The sequence below is a fragment of the Sapajus apella genome, unplaced genomic scaffold (genome assembly GCF_009761245.1).
Source record: "Sapajus apella isolate SASKATOON/1434 unplaced genomic scaffold, GSC_monkey_1.0 scaffold66, whole genome shotgun sequence".
Lineage (NCBI taxonomy): Eukaryota > Metazoa > Chordata > Mammalia > Primates > Cebidae > Sapajus > Sapajus apella.
In genome coordinates, this window is record NW_022437006.1 from 7,842,977 (window position 1) to 7,864,817 (window position 21,841).

Consider the following 21,841-nt stretch of genomic DNA (forward strand, 5'->3'; position numbering starts at 1 on the left):
ACATAAGTGTAAGCCCTGAATCTTTCACTTACCACCTTTGTGAAATAAAGATGATAAAACTGTAGTAGGAAGTAATTTCATTATTCCTAAAATAATACTGAACAACACCATTCTCTACAGTATGCAAGTCACTAGGTATAAAATTAGCATGGTCCTGAACTCATGGATCTTAAATTCTAATGGGGGAGACAGTAAACAAGTAAACAAATATATGATTACAATGTAAATATATGATTACAAATACATTATGCAATAATGAAAGAGAATTAGGTGAAGGGCAGCTAGACCTATTTAGATGTGGTCAAAGAAGTCCAAAGAGAAGAAGTGAATACTAGCATAGAAACCTATAACACAGGGAAGCTTTTTGCTTTTTACTCTTTTTTATAGTTTTAGAATGTTGTTCTATATGAACACATTATTTACCCTAAAATTAATTGTATTTTTAAAATGTATATAAGGAAGCAAAAATAATTGACAGAAGAATATCTGAGTCTATTTGTCTTAATTGAAAGGAAAGATCCTTACCTATTGAGAATGAGAGACATGAAGAATAAATAAAAATCAGGTGGGAAGAGGTAAAGGTATGAAACAGTCACTAAGGACAATGAGAGAAGACAAGTGGAAGGATTAATGACAGTGTTGAAGGCCAGGTAGAAAGGGGGTTACCATAAATTTGTATTCACATCATCAGCTCTGTTGTATAAGTATAAAATTGTTAGATTTATCCCTGGCTGCAGCTCTCCAGGGTGGAGTAGCAGAAGAAAAGGGGGATTGCCAGAATAAAGATTCTGTCTGGAGAGTAGTTGAAATGGTGAAGCACAGGTTTTGGCACAGTAACAAATGAATTATGGTCAGGCAGATCTCATGGACTCAAAAAATGTGCAGAGATCAAGGAAGAGCAAGCTATGTGAAAAGCAGGTGGGTGGACCATATCTGTTAGTGCTACACAAATCATTTCAGTACTTTTTTTTCACTTATACCAAATAATGTTGTACAAATTTTTAATAGTAAATAAGTACTGATTGAGAAAAATATATTAAATTGAAAGGTAAATGTTTTTATTAATAGATTTGACGTCTGAATATGCTAGTTCTGATAGTTTGTTGATATTACTGTTAAAAGGAATTTTTCTGGTAACTTTTTTGCCCCTTTCTATAAATTTTACTTGGGAAATATCAGTGTCAGAAAAAAGTCCCCCAGTTTGTATTACTTTAATAGGCTGGAAAAGAAAGCAAACCCGGAGTGCAATTGGACAAATGAATTACAATTTTAATTTCATCTTAGGGTGTCAATGACATGACTTTGGAATGTTTCTTTATTATGGTATAATCAGTTGATATAGCAAAGTGTGACATATAAACTTACAGGTATCATCTCTAAAAGTACTGTAAAATTTTAATGAGATTTTTCCATATTTTAGGAATAGAAGATGAACAAACCCATAATACCGTCAACATATGTGCGCTGCCTCAATGTTGGACTAATTAGAAAGCTGTCAGATTATATTGATCCTCAAGAAGGATGGAAGAAGTTAGCTGTAGCTATTAAAAACCCATCTGGTGATGATAGATACAATCAGTTTCATATAAGGTAATAGATAAAATTCTTTGTATTTTTGAATTCTTACATCACAATGTAGAATGATAAATAGGTGTAAGTACTATCTAATGTGGCAGTTTAGAACGTGAACCTCTCTACTGTGGAGGAGACAATGGTAATAAGTAACCTCCTTTTGGTTGTTCCTTTTGCAATTTTGTCTTCTTTTTCCATATGTTAATTGGGCCAATATTTTGATCTCTCAAATAAGCTTTTTGGGTTAGAATCAAGATTGTTTGACAAGCCTAGTGAAGTTTACTCTGCCTCACACTTCTCATTTCCAGATTGAAGGAAGATGACAATATTATAAGAATGTCTAGTAAAAATCTGCAGCTTAAACTTCAAAGTATGTAAATCTCTACTATACTCTAACAATGTATTTTGGGAGTTTTTCAACTTGACATTTTAAAGTTGTTGCTTACAGGTGTATACTTTTATAAACAGAATTCTTAGATCTTAGCTAGGATTCTTTAGTGCTATCTTCAGATAATTTCAGTTTTTCAAAACTCTTTACTCATCTCTGTTCGATTTAGTGTAAAATATGCATGCAGATTTTATTTTTGTCAGTCATTGCAGTTAAAACCTATATCAAAATTTTTCTTTGGTAGGAAAAGGAAAAGAAGACTATTTGTTATTTTCAGCATGAATCTGGGAAAGTACCTAAAGCCTTGGCCCCCTTCCAGGAAATGTTTCCAATTAAGAGCGAACATGTTAAATTACTTGAAAGAAGCTTAAGTTTAAACTGTGTTAAGCCAATGTTTAAAGATAGTTTGTTGATATTACTGTTAAAAACTTATGGAAGATAATTGGGGCAGTGGTGGTAGGAAGATAAAGCTCTTCTCTTTTTTAATTCTTTTTTCCAAGACTCACTCTTTTGACATAAAAAGCTCTTTACAGAGTAATATCTGTAAATAATTGTGAAAAGAATGGTAGAATTAGAAAAATACCCATTTGCAACCACCAAATGGTAGCATGAGAAAAATACCTATTTGCAACCAATCAAATGAGTAACCGATTCATACAAGGCTCGTCACTGAACCTAAAAACACAAGGTGAAATGTGGTTCTCATGCAAATGAGCAGGATATGCACAAGATTTTAAAGTATTATAGGCTGGGCACATTAGCTCATGCCTGTAATCCCAACACTTTTGGAGGCTGAGTTGGGCAGATTGCTTAAGTCCAGGGGTTCAAGACCAGCCTGGTAAAATCCCATCTCTACAAAAAAATAGCTGGGTGTGGTAGTGCACGCTTGTAGTCCCAGCTACTTGGGAGGTTGAGGTGGGAGGATCATCTGAGCCCAGGAAGTCAAGGCTTCCATGAGCCATGATGATGCCACTATACTCCGGCCTGAGTGACAGAGCAAGATCCCCTCAATAGATAGATAAAAAGTATTGTACACAAATTACTTCTGAAGTATGAAAGCAAAGGGTACTTTTTTTAAATGAGGAAATATGAAGTACACTTCCTTCACCAAGTGATCAAACTTCAGCACCAATAGTAATGGTGCAAAATGCCATTATGTACCCCTGGATATGATACATTGGGAAGGGCACATTATCACCTATGTAGTATTTCTGTCAAAATGTTTAATGTGAATTTAATCATGAGAAAGTAGTCAGATAAATCTAGGCTGTTAGACTCATTCTATAAGACATCTGGCCAGTGTTCTAAAACATACACACTCACAGACACACATTGAAAGAGAGCGTGCACAAGAGCCCAAATATGGCATAATTTTTTATCAATTGTTAAATTGATGAATCTAGGTGAATGGTGGTTCATTCAATCATGTTTTTCAACTTTTCTATAAGTTGAAATTTTTGAAAATAAAAAAAAGCAAAAAAAAATGATATTGGTTCAATTTTTTAATGTTATTTTTCAAAACTAATTTTTGATTTTAAAGAAATGGAAAGAAATGGGATGAAAGCCAATTTTGTGATTTTTTTTCCTCAATTTAATTACAGTTAAGATCAAAGGGATAATTTCCTAAGCAGGCTAATTTATTAAAAATTACGTAGCTATCAGAGTCCTAAGTCATGTGGGAAGTAATATAACTAGGTAGATTGAGAACACACTCTTATGTCAAATGAGATCTGAATTTGAACCTCAACTTAGATACATCACTTTGGCTGTGTGGCTATGAGGTGGTTACTCTACTTTTCCAAGCCTGGCTTTCTCACTAGTAAATTAGTATCATAATCATAATGTCTTTGAACATGTTCATGTGTATGCATCCTGTAACTTACTAAGTAAATACCCAGTAAGTACCCAGTAAATTTTTATCATTATCTTTGGCATCTTTTTTCCTCCTATCTTTCCTGTCTCTTTGTAATTCTTGCTAGTTCTCTTGCTGTCCCTTTTCTTTAGTATTATAGGAGATGCTGTGGGCAAAACGGGCAGGTGAGATCAACACCTATTTTCATATGACCTCAGTTTATAAATTCTGTTGTTTGAATGTGTCCCCAAAAGTTCATGTGTTGCAACGGTGTTGAGAGGTGGGACCTGAAAGGGGTAGTTAGGTCATCAGGGCTCTGCACTTATGAGTGGATTAATGTTGTTATGGCAGGAGTGGGTTAGTTATCTCAAGAGTGAGTTTCTGATAAAAGGATGAGTTTGCCCCTGTCTTTCTTTCCTTTCCTCCTTCTCTTTCTCTCTCTTTGTTTCTTTCTCTCACACACGTGTTCATGCTCTTTTGCCCTTCTGCCCTTCCACCATGGGATGATGTTGCAAGAAGGCCCTTACCAGATGCAGCACCTCAATCTTAGACTTCCTAGCCTCCAGAACCGTGAGCCAAATTAACTATTGTCTGTAAATTATACAGTCTGTGGTATTCTATTATTGCAGCACAAAATGGACTAAGACAATAGACTAATTTTGTTTCTTTGTTACTTACTTTTAAGGAGATTTGAAGCATTACTTCAAACTGGAAAAAGTCCCACTTCTGAATTACTGTTTGACTGGGGTACCACCAATTGCACAGTTGGTGATCTTGTGCATCTTTTGATCCAAAATGAGTTTTTTGCTCCTGCGAGTCTTTTGCTCCCAGGTAAACTGATTGTGACCAGGGTGTCCACAATTAGGGTGGAAAGACAAATGGAAGAAATAAAAATGTTTCTTCTTACTCTTTTTTCTCATAGTAGATGAAGCTTACATTTGAGAGTCCCTTTATTTCTTTCAGCACTCCTTAATTCTTTAAAAAGCAACACAAAGGACACTGTGAACTCTGCTACTAAGGTGATAGAAGCTTCGTAAGAGTCAGATAGTTTGGTGCCAATAGGAAGTTTAGAAGGGAAGACCTCATACATCTGGCTTAGGCTGTAAGAAAGTAATTATTCTTTTGAGCTCTTGATTTTTTTCATCTTCAGCTTCCACTATGATGGAATTCTATGATCATGATTTTTTAAAAATTGTATTCTGATGTGTTAGTATCTAGTTGCCTTCCTTATAACCTTTCCTTTTTTGCTTTGATGCCTTTCACACCAGTGGTTGTCAACCTTTATCGTGGATAAGAATCAAGTAGGTTCTTGTTAAACATGTAGATTCCTGTGGCCTATTCCAAATCTACTTAATCAGAATTCTGGAATTAGGTTCAAGGTCTATATTCTTAAACAAGTGCTTCAGTGCCTTTGATATAGTGGCTGCTGGATCACTGTTTGAAAACACTGCCTTACTCTCTCTACCCATCTTCATTATAACTTACAGATTCTTACTAGGTAGCTTCTTGTGTGTGATATGAGAATATGGGAACAACCTGTAGAAACTGGAATGATATTAAATGAACCAAATTTCTAGTTTAACTTTTACACAACCACTTTTTCTTACTGAAAAACAACTTGTATCTTACTTGGTTTGTTAGATGCTGTTCCCAAAACTGCCAATACACTGCCTTCTAAAGAAGCTGTAACAGTTGAGCAGAAACAGATGCTTTTCTATGACAAAGACAGGACATTGATGACACCTGCAAAGAATCTTGGACAAAGCTGTATGCCACCTGACTCTTCAAGTCCAGAAAATAAAAGTTTAGAAGTTAGTGATACACGTAAGTAACATTTTCAGTGCTTTCCACTGGTGGATTTGTCATTAAGACTACTGGTGCTTTAAAAGAAAGCTCTTGTTCATTCATTTGTGCAGCAATCACAGGCACACTGGAAGTAGCTCTTTTGTGAGTTTTTTCCTCCTGATTTATTAAGAACCCTCTTCATCAGTGATTAGAGGCAATAGGACGTGCAAGCACCAGAGAAGCTATGGAAAAAATTAAGTAAATATTTACGTAACTTGGAAGGGTCACTTTTTAAAATAAAGTATGTGACTAGAGTTTTGGGCGGGTAGACTAGACCTACCCAAATGAGTGACCAGAATTTTAGGCAGGTGACTATAGTGTTTGGAGGGTAGGATCACCAAACCAAATTCTCAAGAAAAACTTGTAATTTGTATTTTAGAAATTGTTGTATCCTCTCCCATCTTGTCTAATTCAAAGTCATAAATAATTGCATATATGTGAAATATTAAAATGAAAACATATTAGAATTATCAAAACCAATTTTTAAAATTTAAATGCGTTTTTCTTATTTTGACATTATAGGCTTTCACAGTTTTTCATTTTATGAATTGAAGAATGTCACAAATAACTTTGATGAACGACCCATTTCTGTTGGTGGTAATAAAATGGGAGAGGGAGGATTTGGAGTTGTGTATAAAGGCTACGTGAACAACACAACTGTGGCAGTGAAGAAGCTTGCAGCAGTAAGTTATATTTTTAGGAATAAAAGGAAAGAAAGAGTTGCTTCCTAGTGTGCTCTAAAATAGGCTTTAAATGTATTAAACTTTAGGAAATACATTTTTTCAGTATGTATTTTCTTTAAATAAACATCATCCTAAATAGTAGTTCTTAAAATTTAAAAATCTATATAAAGCTATGGACCCTATCCCTAGAAAAATGTAGTTATGCACATATATACACAATCATACATACAATTTTGGGAGATTCACAAACTAAAGTTGAAAAGCCCTGCTCCACACAGTACTTCGTGTGTAATCAATATTAAAATGGTAAGATACCAGGAAAACTATTTTTTAAAAAAACTTTGTTTACATTAGTTTTCCCATTTAAAAATAAAGTTTAGAAAGTATACATTAAGAAAAAAGATTAATTTTTTTTTATCCGTGTCCTTTGTTACCATTTCTATTGGGATATTCACCTTTTACTTATTGACTTGTTATATTCTAAACCTTTTATTAGAGCCTAAAAATATCAATAGAATACATACGTATGTGATAAAGATAGTTACTCTTTGTCATATACATTTCAGTGCTTTTGTAGGTTTTGTTTTCTATTTTGCATTTAAATTTGCTTATGTTTTCTATTTCCTAGAATTTTTTCTCAAATTTTTTGTGTAGTAAAATTTCATGTGATTTCATTTTGTTTCTACAACAACTCAGCGAAATTTATATGTATTTTTCATTCCACTAACCAGCCATGGACCTTGAGCAAATCACTAGAATTTCTATATCTCAGCTGTTCTATAGATTGGGAAAGTGATACCTTATTGTTTTGAAGAAAGGGCAATCAGCCAGCTGATCTCTTGAGCCCTCTGAGCATTAGGAGCCTTAGAGTTGTGTGGTATTACATTGCATATTTTATTTTTTCAGGTGGTTGACATTACTACTGAAGAACTGAAACAGCAATTTGATCAAGAAATAAAAGTAATGGCAAAGTAAGTCTTAATTTGGTAGTGTGGTATAGTGAAAACGAAAAAAACAAGGAGTAAGGAACCTGGTTCATTCTAGAGTATGCCATGAACTAGTGATGTCTGCACATATGTGAAATTAAAATAAAGTGTTTAGATAAGAGAAACTGAAAGTACTTTTGGCTCCACAATTCTTTAATTACATATACCCATATGCTGGGAGATTAAATAGCAGTCATTATTTTAAATCACAACCAAGTTACATGGAATTTCACTATCATGTCTTTCATTATCATCTTTTCTACTTCCAGAATTCGTGATTAATAGACCCTTATATTTAAAGTAGCACATACAAAGGAACTAGAGTCATGTTATATGCAAGGATGCTTAGAAGGCATTGACCCTGTGTGCTGGAAAATTTTTGGGCATCATCAGCAAGAGTAGGAGGGACAAAGGAGGGAATGTATTCTAATAATTACAATGAGTAGTAATGATTGATATTTGAGTTTGTCCAACATGCCTGATATTGTGTTCTGTACTTTATCTGCATTGTCTATCTAACCCTCAGACCTGTTACAACTGCCCTTTTTGTTTGTTAATTGAGATGTAGAAACATTAAATGCTTGTCCAAGATCACATAGACAGTAAGTGTTACAGATGGGACTGAAATTCAGATGTTTGATTGCAGAGCCTGAACTTTTGATCTGAATCCTAATGGGATTCACCAGATTATACCCATTGAACCCACTGCTGTAAATCACAAGTCATAGTTACTCAATTTCAAGAAGAGTAGATTAGAATTGATTTAGGCAGAGTAAAAATAATGCACACTGAAAAAAGATCAAACCCTTTTTTTTTCCAGGATTTGTTTTCTCCACTCCTACCCCTACTCTCCAGTCCTAAAAGTAACTTGTTCACAGTAAATAATCTGGAAAACACAGGAAAGTATTTTTAAAATATACAAACCCACATGCATGCAGGGCTTAATACTTAGGTAATGGATTGATAGGTGCAGCAAACCACCATGGCACGTGTTTACCTATATAACAAAGCTGCACATTCTGCACATGTATCTTGAAACTTATAATACAAACCACCTCTCAAATATATCACTCAAGAGATAACCACTGCTAATATTTTTATGTACTTGCTTCATGTTGTATGTGTAGTATTTTCCCATGTCATTAAAAATAATTTGAAAACATTTTAAATTATTGTACAACATTCTAGCATATGTGAGGATCATGTTTTATTTAACTATTATTAGGTTTGTTTCTAATATTCAGTATTAAAAATAAAGTTTCTTTAAAACTCTTTGCACATAAATCTTTAAGTGCAGTTATACTTATTTCATCATCTAAGGTAAAGTCCTAGAAAAAGAATTACTAGGTTGGAATGCATGAACTTTTTAAAGACTTTCTAAATATATATTCAAATGGTTTCTGAGATAAGTTACAGTAATTTCTATTTCTACAGGCAGTGTGTTACAATTTCAAACTTTACTGGTTCCTTACTTTCATTTAATATTACTACTATTTTTTAATAAGTGCTAATCTCTGGACCTTACTAGCAGAATGATCTTGGCCAAGTTTCTTAACTTTCTATTCATTAATTTTCTCATCTATAAAATGGGATAATAGTACTTACTTCATTAAGTTATTGTGAGGATTAAATAAAGCAGGTAAATCACTTGCCACAGTGCCTCATATATAGTATTAACTCAGCAAATGTTAACTACTCACGTTTAAAATGTGCCAATTTGGGCTGGGCACAGTGGCTCACCCCTATAATCCCAGCACTTTGGGAGGCTGTGGGCAGATCACCTGAGGTCAGGAGTTTGAGACCAGCCTGACCAACATGGTGAAACCCTGTCTCTACTAAAAATACAAAAATTAGCCTGTAACCCTAGCTACCTGGGAGGCTGAGGCAGGAGAATTGCTTGAACCCAAGAGGTGGAGGTTGCAGTGAACTGAGATTGCACTATTGCACTCCAGCCTGGGCAACAAGCAAAATTCTGTCTTGTGCCAATTTGGTGGAAAATGAGACACTTACTGCTTTAATTTGTACTTCTTTTTTTTTTGAGACGGAGTTTCACTCATGTTACCCAGGCTGGAGTGCAATGGCGCGATCTCGGCTCACCGCAACCTCCGCCTCCTGGGTTCAGGCAATTCTCCTGCCTCAGCCTCCTGAGTAGCTGGGATTACAGGCACGTGCCACCATGCCCAGCTGATTTTTTGTATTTTTAGTAGAGACGGGGTTTCACCATGTTGACCAGGATGGTCTCGATCTCTTGACCTCGTGATCCACCCGCCTCCGCCTCCCAAAGTGCTGGGATTACAGGCTTGAGCCACCGCGCCCGGCCCCCAATTTGTACTTCTTAAAATATTTATGAGGATAAAAGTCATAGTTGATATGAACTGCTAGAATTGTGGATCATTTTGAATGAACAAAATGAATAAGCACTTAAATAATAAAACACATGCTAGATATGTTTCTAGGCTGTCATGTTTACATTTGCTCACTTAATTATCTTAACATCCATATCACATAATAGGTACTATTTTCTGCATTTAGCAGATAAAGGAGCTGAGGCTCAGTAAGGCTGTTAACTTGCCATAGGTCACTTATCCAGGAGGGGGCAGAGCTAGACTTTAAATTTAGCACATACAACTCTGAGCCCTGTTTTCTTTCTTCTGTACTACAGATGTTTGCCATTTTATTATATTGTAGGTCTCTTTAGTTTTATTACTCTCAAGTATATAATAACACTCATATTTGGTTATAAATAATCCAATATGATTAAAAATCCAAAACATGTGAATTAGATGTGATTCAAGATCATGTCTGTAAATCAGTGCTTTGAGTATGTTAGAAAATTCTTGAAAGTATTAGCATAAAAGTTTAAACAGACTTCTTGAAATCTTACTTGTGCCATCACTGAAAATTGGGCTAAAGAAAGTAAGCATCAGCCTAGTCCTTGATCAAACTTATCAGAAGTTCCAATGATCTGAATTACTCAGCTTTTACTGTAAAATAGAAAGAGGTTTGGCCAGGTGTGGTGGCTCACACCTATAATCCCACTACTTTGGGAGGCCGAGGTGGTAGGATCACTTGAGGCCAGCAGTTTAAGACCAGCCTGGGAAACAGAGTGAGATCTCATCTCTACAAAAAATCTAAAAAATTAACTGAGTGTAGTGTGCACCAGTAGTCCAAGATACTTGGGAGGCTGAGGCAAAAGGATCACTTGAGTCCAGACGGTCAAGACCTCAGGGAACTATGACTGCACTGCACTTCAGCCTGGGCAACAGAGTTAGACCCTGTCTCAAAAAAAAAAAAAAAAAAAAAAAGAGATTTTACTTCTAACGTTGACTAATATTGGCTGAAAAGAAAACTATTTGTAGAAAATTAAAAACAGTTACAATAAGCGTATATAAACATAAACATCAAGTTAGAAATGATATATAACATACTACTTTCTTTCTCTTTTTTTTTCTGTTAAAACTTTGAATAACTTCCAACCTACAATTGAATATATAAATATTTATTATAATAATTTTGGATGAAAAATTATTTGTCACAGGTGTCAACATGAAAACTTAGTAGAACTGCTTGGTTTCTCAAGTGATGGAGATGACCTCTGCTTAGTATATGTTTACATGCCTAATGGTTCATTGCTAGACAGACTGTCTTGCTTGGTAAGATATTTGTTCATCACATTGTTTGGCTTTTTGTTTGTATGCTGGAATATTAATATTCATTTTGTTACTGGATTATTTAAAGCAAATTAACTTTCATATTTCTTCTGCTCTATGAAAATTATACAGTTGATATGTCAACAACTGAATTGCCATTCTATTAGGTAGTAATCTAAAATGTAAAATTCAGTCAAGACTATACTAAGGAGATGCTTTTATATGTTTTTATCTTCAAATAAGAAATGTAAGCACCCATTTGAACTTATTTAGAGATTATTTTTAATAACTTAAAAATGTAGTCCTCAATTATTAGTGCTATAACATCATCTTCGGTTGTTGCCTAGAAAAAATTCTGTGTTATATATTCTCTGTAGATTTTTTATTATTCTTTCTTGTTTATAATTTGATTTATTTCTTTATAAGGATGGTACTCCACCACTTTCTTGGCACATGAGATGCAAGATTGCTCAGGATGCAGCTAATGGCATTAATTTTCTACATGAAAATCATCATATTCATAGAGATATTAAAAGGTAAATGCTACTGTTTAAAGCTTTTGGAAAGCCATCTTTAAAGAATAATTTGCTGTTACTCTATTCACTATTTACATGGATGTCTTAACCTAGTGCTTCTGGACATTTTCCGCATCACTCCATGGAAGCTCTTCTCACTAAGGACATCTATAATTTCCTTTATTCCAAGCCCAGTGACCTACTTCCAGTACTCATCCTACTTACCTTTTTTGTTTGTTTTAATAGTAGTTTATTCTGTTCTTCTTGACACTTCTGCCTTATGGAAATTAGTTGTTTTCTTAGTTTCTGGATCACCATTCTTTTCTGAATTACCTTCATCCTCCATGAGTACTTTTCAGTTCTCTTTTTTCTTGTGTATTTATCTAGTTAAATATTTACCTACTATAAGTAACATATTAATATATAGAACTCAACATCAATCAGTCACAAAATAATAGAATGTTAATGTGTACAGTACACACATATGTGTATGTAGTATAGTATATAGGATTAATATAAAGAAGGATTTCCAAGAAAGTGATATTTAAACAGAGATTCAAAAAATGGGCAGGAAATAAGTAGGTACAATTTTAGGGTAGCTATAGAATAGAAGATGGGGAGAAGAATATTCTAGGCAGAAAGAACTACATTTTTAAGACCAATGGTGAGAGAGAATATGGGAGCATGATGAGTTACAAGAAATGAAATATGCTCTGGGAGCCAAGACAGGAGGCATTTGAGGCCAGGAGTTGCAGACCTGGCTATGTTGCCTGGACGACATAGTGATACATCATCTCTACAAAAAAAAAAAAAAAATCAGTCAAACATGGTAGTGCATGGCTACAGTTCCAGATGCTGGGGAAGCTGAGGAGGGAGGATGCTTGAGCCCAGCAGTTCAAGGTTGAAGTGAGCTATGATCCTGCCACTGCTTTCCAGCCAGGGCAACAAAGCAAGACTGTCTCAAAAAAAAAAGAAAAAGAAAAAAAATGAAGTAAATGCAATATGACTGAGATGCAGAAAGTTATGGAGTGGTGGATTGGAGATAAAATTACAGAGGTGTAGGAAGCTAAGTCCTATAGGACCTAATGGACCAACATAAGGCTTTTAGTTTTATCACAAGTGTAATAAGATACCATTGAAAATTTTAAGTAGGAATGTGGCATCATATTTAAGTTTTGCAAAGACAACTTTGACTAGTGTAGAGAACAGTCTGTAAGAAGAGGCAGTTAGTAGGTTATCGTAGGTGGCAGTTTATATGAAGAGATTTGAGCAGATTAGAAAGATTAAAATGACAGAACTTGTTGACATCTTGGCTGTTCTGGGGATCAGGAAGAGGGAAGTTCAGGAATGACTCCTGGAATAATGGCATCCAGACTTGCATTCTGGAATGATTATGGCATGATTCTCTTATATAGAAAGGGCTGAAAGAAGACCTGGTTAGACTGGGTTAGAGAGGTGGTTAGAAAATGTGAATTAGTCTTTGTACTTGTGTTTGAGGTTCTTTTAAGATATAGAAGTAGAGATGTTAGGCAGTGTGATATACAGATTTGGAGCTGAAAGTCTGAGCTGAAGGTATAAATGTATATATTACTTGTATACAGGTGGTAATTGAAGTGACTCTATTCACTTAAGGGGAGATACAGATTAAGAAAAGGTCACAAGATTAAGTCCTGAGGAACCCTAAGACTTAATGGCCAAATGAAAGAGATAATCGCAAAAAGGAATCTAAGGAAGTACACATACAGAGAAAGGTAAGATGAAAACCTGGAGAGTGTGGAGTCCGTGAAAATGAGGAAAGAAAGTGTTTCCCAAGAGGGAGTAGTCAAAAATAGTCAAGTGCTTTAGTCATTGGATTAGCATCACCATGGTCATTGGTGACTTTATGGAGACCCGTTTCCATGTAGTAATTGGCTTAGAAATCACATTGTAGTTGAAAGAGTGAGGGCTAGAGAACTGAGATATGAGGATAGACAAGTCTTTTAAGACATTTTACTGATGAAGGGGACAGCTAGAAATAGATAATATCATTCAGGAAACTTTTTTTAACAATAGCAGAGACTAAACTATGCTTATATGCTAGTAAGAAGGTAAGAGGGAGAGGATATAATGGGTGAGAGAAATGAGATAATGTGGTCAGTAGAATTCCTGAGAATGTAGGAAGCAGCCCAAGCAGAGGAACTGGCCTTAGATGAGAAAAGAAACACCATCTCTTGTCCTCCATGTATTGGTACTTTCTTATGTTCTTACATCATGTCTCTTCTCTCCCTGTATGTTCTTTTTTTTTTTTTTTTTTTTTTTTTTTTTGAGATGGAGTTTCGCTCTTGTTGGAGTGCAGAGGTGCAGTCTTGGCTCACTGCAACCTCCACCTCCCAGGTTCAAGAGATTCCCATGCCTCAGCCTCCAAGTAGCAGGGATTACAAGCATGCACCACCACGCCTGGCTCATTTTATGTTTTTTGTAGAGATGGAGTTTCTCCATGTTGGTCAGATTGGTCTCGAACTCCCAACCTCAGGTGATCCACCTGCCTTGGCCTCCCAGATGCTGGGATTACAGGCATGAACCACTGTGCCTGGCCTCTCCCTGTATATTCTTACTGAGTGATATTATATTGATTTTAACTGATATTTATATGTGAGTATCTCTCAAATGTGTATCAGTAGCTTTCAATCCTGGATTTTTGGTATCCTCATACCCAAAACACTTCATGTGGGTATCCCACAGTAGCCTCTAAATCAGCATATCAGAAATCAAACTCATCAGCTCTTCCCAATCTAAAGTCTTCCCACATTTCCTTTCTGATAAAATGAAGTCACCATTCATTCTCTCTCAAGCTAAAGACTCTCATTCTCTATAATGTGCTAATTACAAAATTCTGTTAAGTGAGCCTCAAAATTTTCATTTCCCATTTACCCCAGTTTTATGACCATTTAGACCCTCATTATCTCTCATTTGATTTGTTCTAAACCTTTGTAGTCAACCTAAATCCAGTCTGTATCAGTTCTCATCTATTCACTACAACACTAGCAGGTCATGGTCCTAAAAGTGAAGTCTAGTAACATCAGTTTCCTACTGTGAAAACTCTGGCTGGTATCCTGTTGCTCACAGGATAAAGTTCAAATTATCTCCATGTTTCTTGTACACTTGTTCCTTGAAGTTGACCACGTATACCATATGCCTTCATACTTTCATCACTTTGTACATGTTACTCCATTTGCTTGCAGTTCCTTTCTTTCCCTCATATAAATATCAACTTATAATAATCCTTCAATACTAAGCACACTTTTCACCTTCTTTTTCTGTTTGAAACTTTCCCTACTTTTTCCAGGCACATGGTTGTTCTCTCAGCATTTTGTACCTAATATTACCATTATGTTTTAAAAAATTATTTATGCCTATCACAGATAAGATTTTAAGATTCCCCCATGCCCAGCAGGGAGATTAAATACTCTACAACTTAGGGAGTTTTCAATAAGATTTTGTTTAATGAAAGTATGAAAGCATATAATGAGTGAGATATTTTGGCCGTATTTTTTTTTCTTCAAAAGATTCCTGATAGTACAGAAAAAAAATGAATAAAGAAATGCATAATTGCAATACTTTGATTGGAAATTTGTTTTTAAATGAATTGATAAATATTAAGAAAGGAATTAATAGCCGTGCACGGTGGCTCATGTCTATAATCCCAGCACTGTGGGAGGCTGAGGCGGGCAGATCACCTGAGGTCTGGAGTTCGAGACCAGCCTGATCAACTTGGAGAAACCCTGTTTCTACTAAAAATACAAAATTAGCCAGGTGTGGTGGTGCATGCCTGTAATCCCAGCTACTTGGGAGGCTGAGGCAGGAGAATTGCTTGAACCCAGGAGGCAGAGGTTGTGGTGAGCCGAGATCATGCCATTGCACTCCAGCCTTGGCAACAAAAGCAAAACTCCGTCTCAAAAAAAAAAAGGAATTAATAAAGGTGCTTTGGAAGATTTTGTAGGAATTTACCCTACAATAAATTATTTGTGGAATAATTAAAATACCTCTTACTAATGTAGACAATTTTATTTCGTTTTAATTCTTCTAAATTTTTTCCTCTAGAAACATAAAAAAGAGGACAGTTGTTTCTCTTTAGCTATAATCTTAGTTCTAGCTTTATTTCTATAAATTTCAGGCTTTTATGATGATACATACTATAAAATGTTATAATCTGTAAATATGTATGTACATATACATGTATGCATATACATACGTACATACATACATGCATCCATACATGCATCTAGCTAAGGAACTGTTTGACTTTTTGGGGTGGAGAAAACATTTTTTTCTTCAAACTTTACTTTTTTTCAGTGCAAATATCTTACTAGATGAAGCCTTTACTGCCAAAATATCTGACTTTGGCCTTGCGCGGGCTTCTGAGAAGTTTGCCCAGACAGTCATGACTAGCAGAATTGTGGGAACAACAGCTTATATGGCACCTGAAGCTTTGCGAGGAGAAATAACACCCAAATCTGACATTTATAGCTTTGGTGTGGTAAGTTCCATACACATAATTAGTAAAAAATAATCATTCTGCTATAATTGTGAAAGTGAAATAGAATATTATTTAATACACCCATCTTGTTTAGCTCTCTTATGTAGCAATATAAGTTTTTCGCATTAACTTCTACTTATGCCAGAAAGTTTATGAAAACTTCTTCCAATGTGTAAGACTTTTGAGTTATTTTTGAAATGACTATAAGAAATTATTTTCTTGCTGTTTGTATTTATGAATTAGCATGGCGCCTAATGCATTAAATGAATCATGTCATACAGTATATACCTTAGTCTTACATTTTTTGACATTTACTAATCTACTTGTCTGTTCCAAATAACTTTAAGATAGAGTAAGAGATAGGTGTGGGTGGTTGGAGATGCCAGGGGCTTTTTCTTCGTTTTATTTTCTCATATGTGTTTCATATATGGAAACCTAACTTCATAGCACTGTGAAAATAAGGCATAGGGCTATAGACTATGCCTAATGTTTAGAAAATAATATCCTTCTAAGAGCCAGAAAGTTATTCTTGTGAAGAATCCCCAAGAGGCAGGAAAAGGATTATATGTTGAGTGGGGCTGACTCTTTAGTAAGTTGCCAATGGAAAAGTGCTGCTTATGGTCATGATGGGGTCCAAGATGTCCCCGAAGGAAGGATGGTGAGAAATGCCCAAAGCTCATGTTCTTTCCACTTAAATATCTAAAAGACATAGCTTTGTATGGAATGATTCATCAAATTTTATAAGCAAGATTCATATTCCTTCTAGTTTACATTTATCTTTGTCTTGAGTGTTATGTATCTAATTTATTAGTATCATCTATAGTATATATATTTTTTAGAGAGACAAGGTTTCACTCTGTAACCCAGGATGAAGTGCAGTAGTGCCGTTACAGCTCACTGCACCCTCAATCTTCCAGGTTCAAGTGATCCTATCACTTCGGCCTCCCAAGTAGCTGGGACTATAGGTGTGTGCCACCACAGCTAGCTAATGTTTTTTTAAAATTTTTTTGTAGAGACAGGGTCTCCCGTTGTCCAGGCTGGTCTTAAACTCCAGGGCTCAAGTGATCCTCCCACATCTGTCTCCCAAAGTTCTGGGATTACAGGCATTAGCACCATGCCCACCCTGTCTTGCATATTATATTAACGGATTTTTTTTTTTTGTCTTCATAGGTTTTACTAGAAATAATAACTGGACTTCCAGCTGTGGATGAACACCGTGAACCTCAGTTATTGGTAATTAAAATATTTGTTTTCCTCAGTCCTCTTTTCTCTATATTTGTAGTCGAAATTTATATGTATAAATTTGACATCTAGAAATAACCTTTTCTGTTGGCAATCTTTCCATTGGCTATTACACTGTAGCATATGGATAGAGCATTAAATATTTTTCATTCTCAGCTCTGCCATGAAGTATTTGTGAAACCTAGAAAAGTCACTTTTATAGTCTTTGTTCTGATTTCTTTGTGGGTAAAATGAAAATAGAACTAAATGATTTCTGAGGTCCTCTTTAGCTTATGTTTATTTTATTACTTTCAGGGTGGTTACTATTATTAACAGTGTTTTCAGCATTTTCAGAAGGGAAAAAAATGACTTCCATTCAAATGTCTATCAGAGTAAAATTGCTAATAAAAGTTCTCTACTTATTTCTATCATGGAGTATTTTATTTACAAAGTTACAGTAAAGAACATACCTAATTTTCTATTGTTAGTAAAAACTCAAATCATGTTTTTTCTCTGCTCTCACACCACCACAACAATCATCAAAATTTCTGTGACCAAATGTGAATGGGGAGGGTTTCTCGCCACTACCAAGCAGGCAATCTACTTTGCAGCGGAAGTCAGCTGGATGTCCTCCAATTTAATTCTAACACTATGTTCCTGAAGATAGCATCAGAGTCAGATCCCACAGGTTAAGGGATCAGTCCCCAGGACTGCCATCCACCAGACACCAGTCGCAAGTTTAGGTGCCCAGAACTTCTGACCAACTGCCTTCAAGTTGGAGTTTATGTGACATGCATTTTGGGTATGGAGGGCTCAAGACTGAACCCAGATTGATTCTAACTTGCAGCATATACTTTGCCCAAATTTTCCATCATTTTTGCCTAAGACGTTTTCCTTGAAAATATGTAAAAGCCTCAAAACTTTGGGTTGAGTAAGAATGAAATGCAGAAAAACATAGACTATCTCAGTCACAAGTTTTGCATTTCAACATATAATAGTGAAAATCATAAATCTTTGGAGAAGGTTATATTCTTTCACCTAGTCTTAAGGTTTGACTGTGATGTGACTCTAAAGTAATAAGATTTTCATACAAGCACAGTTAAAAGAAAGTGATCCTTTGAAGAACCCTTATGTCACTAGATTCTGCCATTGCCAATATTTTCAGTTTTTCTTTTTAAAGTGTTTGTGGAGAGTTTACATCCCACCTCTCATGAATAGTTTGTTTTTTTTTTTTTTTTTTTCCACCTGTATTAGTTTCCTAGGATTTTTATAAAAATAGACCAAAAACTGTGTGACTTAAAACAACAGAAATTTATATGCTCATAGTTCTGGAGGCCAGAGTCTGAAATCAGGATGTTGGCAAGACCATGCTTTCTCTGGAGGCTCCAGAGAGAATCTTTTCTTGCTCATTGGATGTAGGGCTTACCTCCAGGATTATCCATAATCTGAAATGATCTCATCTCAGGATACTTAATTACATCTGAAAAGGCCCTTCTTTTCCTGATGAGAGCATATTCACAGGTTCCAGGAATTATGACATAGACATGTTTTGGGGGGCCATGACTCATTCAACTCTACCACCTTATTCCTGCACTTCTCACCCTATTAGTTTTTTTTATCATATTCTGCTCTCGATTTTTCCCCTTCCTTTTTCTCTTTGATTCAGAAATCTGAATACCCATAGAGAAATTTGTTGGGTACAGGGAGAAGGAGTCTGGGTCTAGAAGTTGAAATTGCACCATTTGAAGCAAATCAAGAAGCAGACCACCCTGTGCTGCTCACCTAGTAAATGCTGCTGCTAATGGGAACATATAAGCAATTAGTTCATAACATAAATATAAAAATTGAAAGGCAAATGGGAGGTACTTGCACCCATTTGCTTTTCAATTTTTGTATTTATGTTATGAACTAATATATATAATTTATATTTTTATTTTTATATGTTATATATTTATACATATTTTTATGTTTATGTTATGAACTAATATATATAAATACATATATTTATATATTTAGACACACACACACACACACAGAGTCAAGTGTTGCCTAATGACAGGAATACATCCTGAGAAATATGTTGTTAGGCAGTTTTGCTGTGTGAACCTCATATAGTGTGCTTACACCAACCTAGATGATATGACCTACTACACACCTGGGCTTATATGGTATTGCTCTTAGGCTACAAACATATGCTGTAAAGCGTAATACTATCCTGAATTCTGTAAGCAATTGTAACACAATGGTAAAAATTTGTATGTGTAAACATAAAAGAGGTACAGTAAAAATATGGTATTTTAATCTTATGGCACCACCATCTATATATGTGGTCTGTCATTAACCAAAATGTTAGTTTGTGGTAGACAGCCGTATTTATTTACGTAGGATTTGTCCTGTATGTCTTCAGTTCTTTTTTTTTTTTTTAATTGAGGCAGAGTCTCACTCTGTCACCCAGGCTGGAGTGCACTGGCGCAATCTCAGCTCACTGCAACCTCCGTCTCCCAGCTTCAAGCGATTCTCCTGCCTCAGCCTCCTGAGTAGCTGAGATTATAGGCACACCACCATGCCTGGCTAATGTTCTGTATTTTTAGTAGAAACAGGGTTTTGTCATGTTTCCCAGGCTGTGTCTTCAATTCTTAATAAAGTTTTAAGATAGTAAAATGAGAGTGCATGTTATTACAAAGTAGATTAATTTAAATGATTAAAATGTATATTCTAATTTCTTTCACTTTGATTTGAAGTTCTTAAAGTTTTAATGCTCATTTTAAAGCTAGATATTAAAGAAGAAATTGAAGATGAAGAAAAGACAATTGAAGATTATATTGATAAAAAGATGAATGATGCTGATTCCACTTCAGTAGAAGCTATGTACTCTGTTGCTAGTCAATGTCTTCATGAAAAGAAAAATAAGAGACCAGACATTAAGAAGGTATGAATTTTTTATACTTATTTAAAAAGTGAAAGGGGTGGGGTTCATCATATTTTCTTAAGTGCACATTTCAAAGCAGCTGTGTAATATGGTTCTTTTGCTTTTTTCTATCTTTTTTTTTTTTTTTTAAAGGTTCAACAGCTGCTGCAAGAGATGACAGCTTCTTAAAACTTCATGGGGCTCGACTCTTGACTTTTTATATACACCTGTCTCAACCATTTTTTCAATTAATTTTTTTCATAAATATTCTTCTTTAACAAAGCAGCCTAGCGCAGGACAGTAGTTATTAAAGCATAGGTTGAACGTCCATTAAAGCATAGGTTGAACGTCCAACATACAAAAATAGAACCATCATATCAACACTTAGCCCTACCCATTAGTATCACCCTCAGTTCTTAGAGTAATCCCTGCAACATCTCTTTCAAGTATCACCAAACTCAGTTTGAAAATTACAGGGCTAGCAAAAAGAGCCTTGGCTGTATGTAGGGTGGAAACACTCTTATTTGAAGCCCAACTGACTCCACTACTAATTGGCTGTAAAGCTTTGGACACACACTTACTGCTATGAGCCGATAATAACATTGGGCTAATATCTGCTGTGCTTCTCTGACAGGTAGTCATGAAAATCAAGTGATGTGGAATATATACAAGTACTTTGTAAATTGTAAAATGATATAAAATTTAAAGTTTATAAAGCCAGTTATAAAATCCTATTACTCATATTTTTATAGATTGTGTTTATAGCAATCATTTACCACAAGTCAAATATCCCTTGATGATACTGCCATAAAGATATGTCCATTATTAGATTATGTTACATGACAAAGTTGATGGAATTTTGCAGATGCAGTTAGAGTTCCTAAACAACTCCCTTTGAGACTATTGAAAGGGCCTGACCTAATCAGGTGAACTCTTGCAAGAAGGATTCTCCTTGTAAGCCTTGAAGAAGTAAGTACCATGTTGTGAGAGTGGTACATTGGCTAAAACCTAAAGGTAGCCTCTAGGAGATGAGCGCTACCTTCCATTTGTGAGCAAGGAGGAGGAAAAAAAAAATGGGACCTCACTTGCAACCACAAGGAATTGAGTTCTTCAAATAATCTTTGAGTGAGCTTTGAAGAGTTCTCTGAACCTCAGATGATACCGCAGCCTAGGCTGATGCCTAGATTTCAGCTTTGTGTGATCTTCAGTATGAGAACCTATCTAGGCTGTGCTGGACTTCTAATATATAAAACTGTAAGATAATGGGTCACATTGGCTGGATGTGGTGGCTCACACCTGTAAATCCCAGCGCTTTGGGAGGCTGAGGCGGCCAGGTCACTTAATGTTAGGAGTTCAAGACCAGCCTGGCCAACATGGTGAAATCCTGTCTCTACTAAAAATGCAAAAATTAGTTGGGCGTGGTGATGCATGCCTATAGTCCCAGCTACTTGGGTGGCTGAGGCAGGAGAATTGCTGGAACCAGAGAGGCAGAGGTTGCAGTGAGCTGAGATTGTGCCACTGTATTCCAGCCTGGGTGACACAGCAAGACTCTGTCTCAATAAGTTGCATTAAGCCTTTGAACTTGTGGTAATTTATTATGCAGTAATAGAAAACAAATACAGATACTCTCCCATGATGTTTTTCCCATGACGATTTCCCATGATATTTACAGGCTCTGCGCACATTTGAGGGGTATGTGGAAATC

General features: G+C 35.5%; 1 protein-coding gene across 6 annotated transcripts in view; it reads left to right on the plus strand.

The window, feature by feature from the left end:
- The window catches only part of IRAK4 (interleukin 1 receptor associated kinase 4), a 29,007-nt gene extending 7,810 nt beyond the window's left edge, over positions 1-21,197 (plus strand). For 2 of the 6 annotated variants that reach the window (XM_032248362.1, XM_032248361.1), the window contains 11 exons: positions 1,421-1,590; positions 4,498-4,643; positions 5,454-5,636; positions 6,180-6,340; positions 7,247-7,311; positions 10,865-10,979; positions 11,403-11,512; positions 15,824-16,007; positions 17,178-17,240; positions 19,999-20,157; positions 20,290-21,197. In XM_032248362.1, the coding sequence (XP_032104253.1) occupies positions 1,430-1,590; positions 4,498-4,643; positions 5,454-5,636; positions 6,180-6,340; positions 7,247-7,311; positions 10,865-10,979; positions 11,403-11,512; positions 15,824-16,007; positions 17,178-17,240; positions 19,999-20,157; positions 20,290-20,325 (1,383 nt within the window). In that variant the 5' untranslated portion in view covers positions 1,421-1,429 and the 3' untranslated portion in view covers positions 20,326-21,197. Of the gene's footprint in view, positions 1-1,420; positions 1,591-4,497; positions 4,644-5,453; positions 5,637-6,179; positions 6,341-7,246; positions 7,312-10,864; positions 10,980-11,402; positions 11,513-15,823; positions 16,008-17,177; positions 17,657-19,998; positions 20,158-20,289 lie in introns of those variants that run through there. The other 4 variants (XM_032248365.1, XM_032248366.1, XM_032248363.1 and 1 more) reach the window with 3 other exon arrangements.
- Positions 21,198-21,841: the final 644 nt, after the last annotated feature.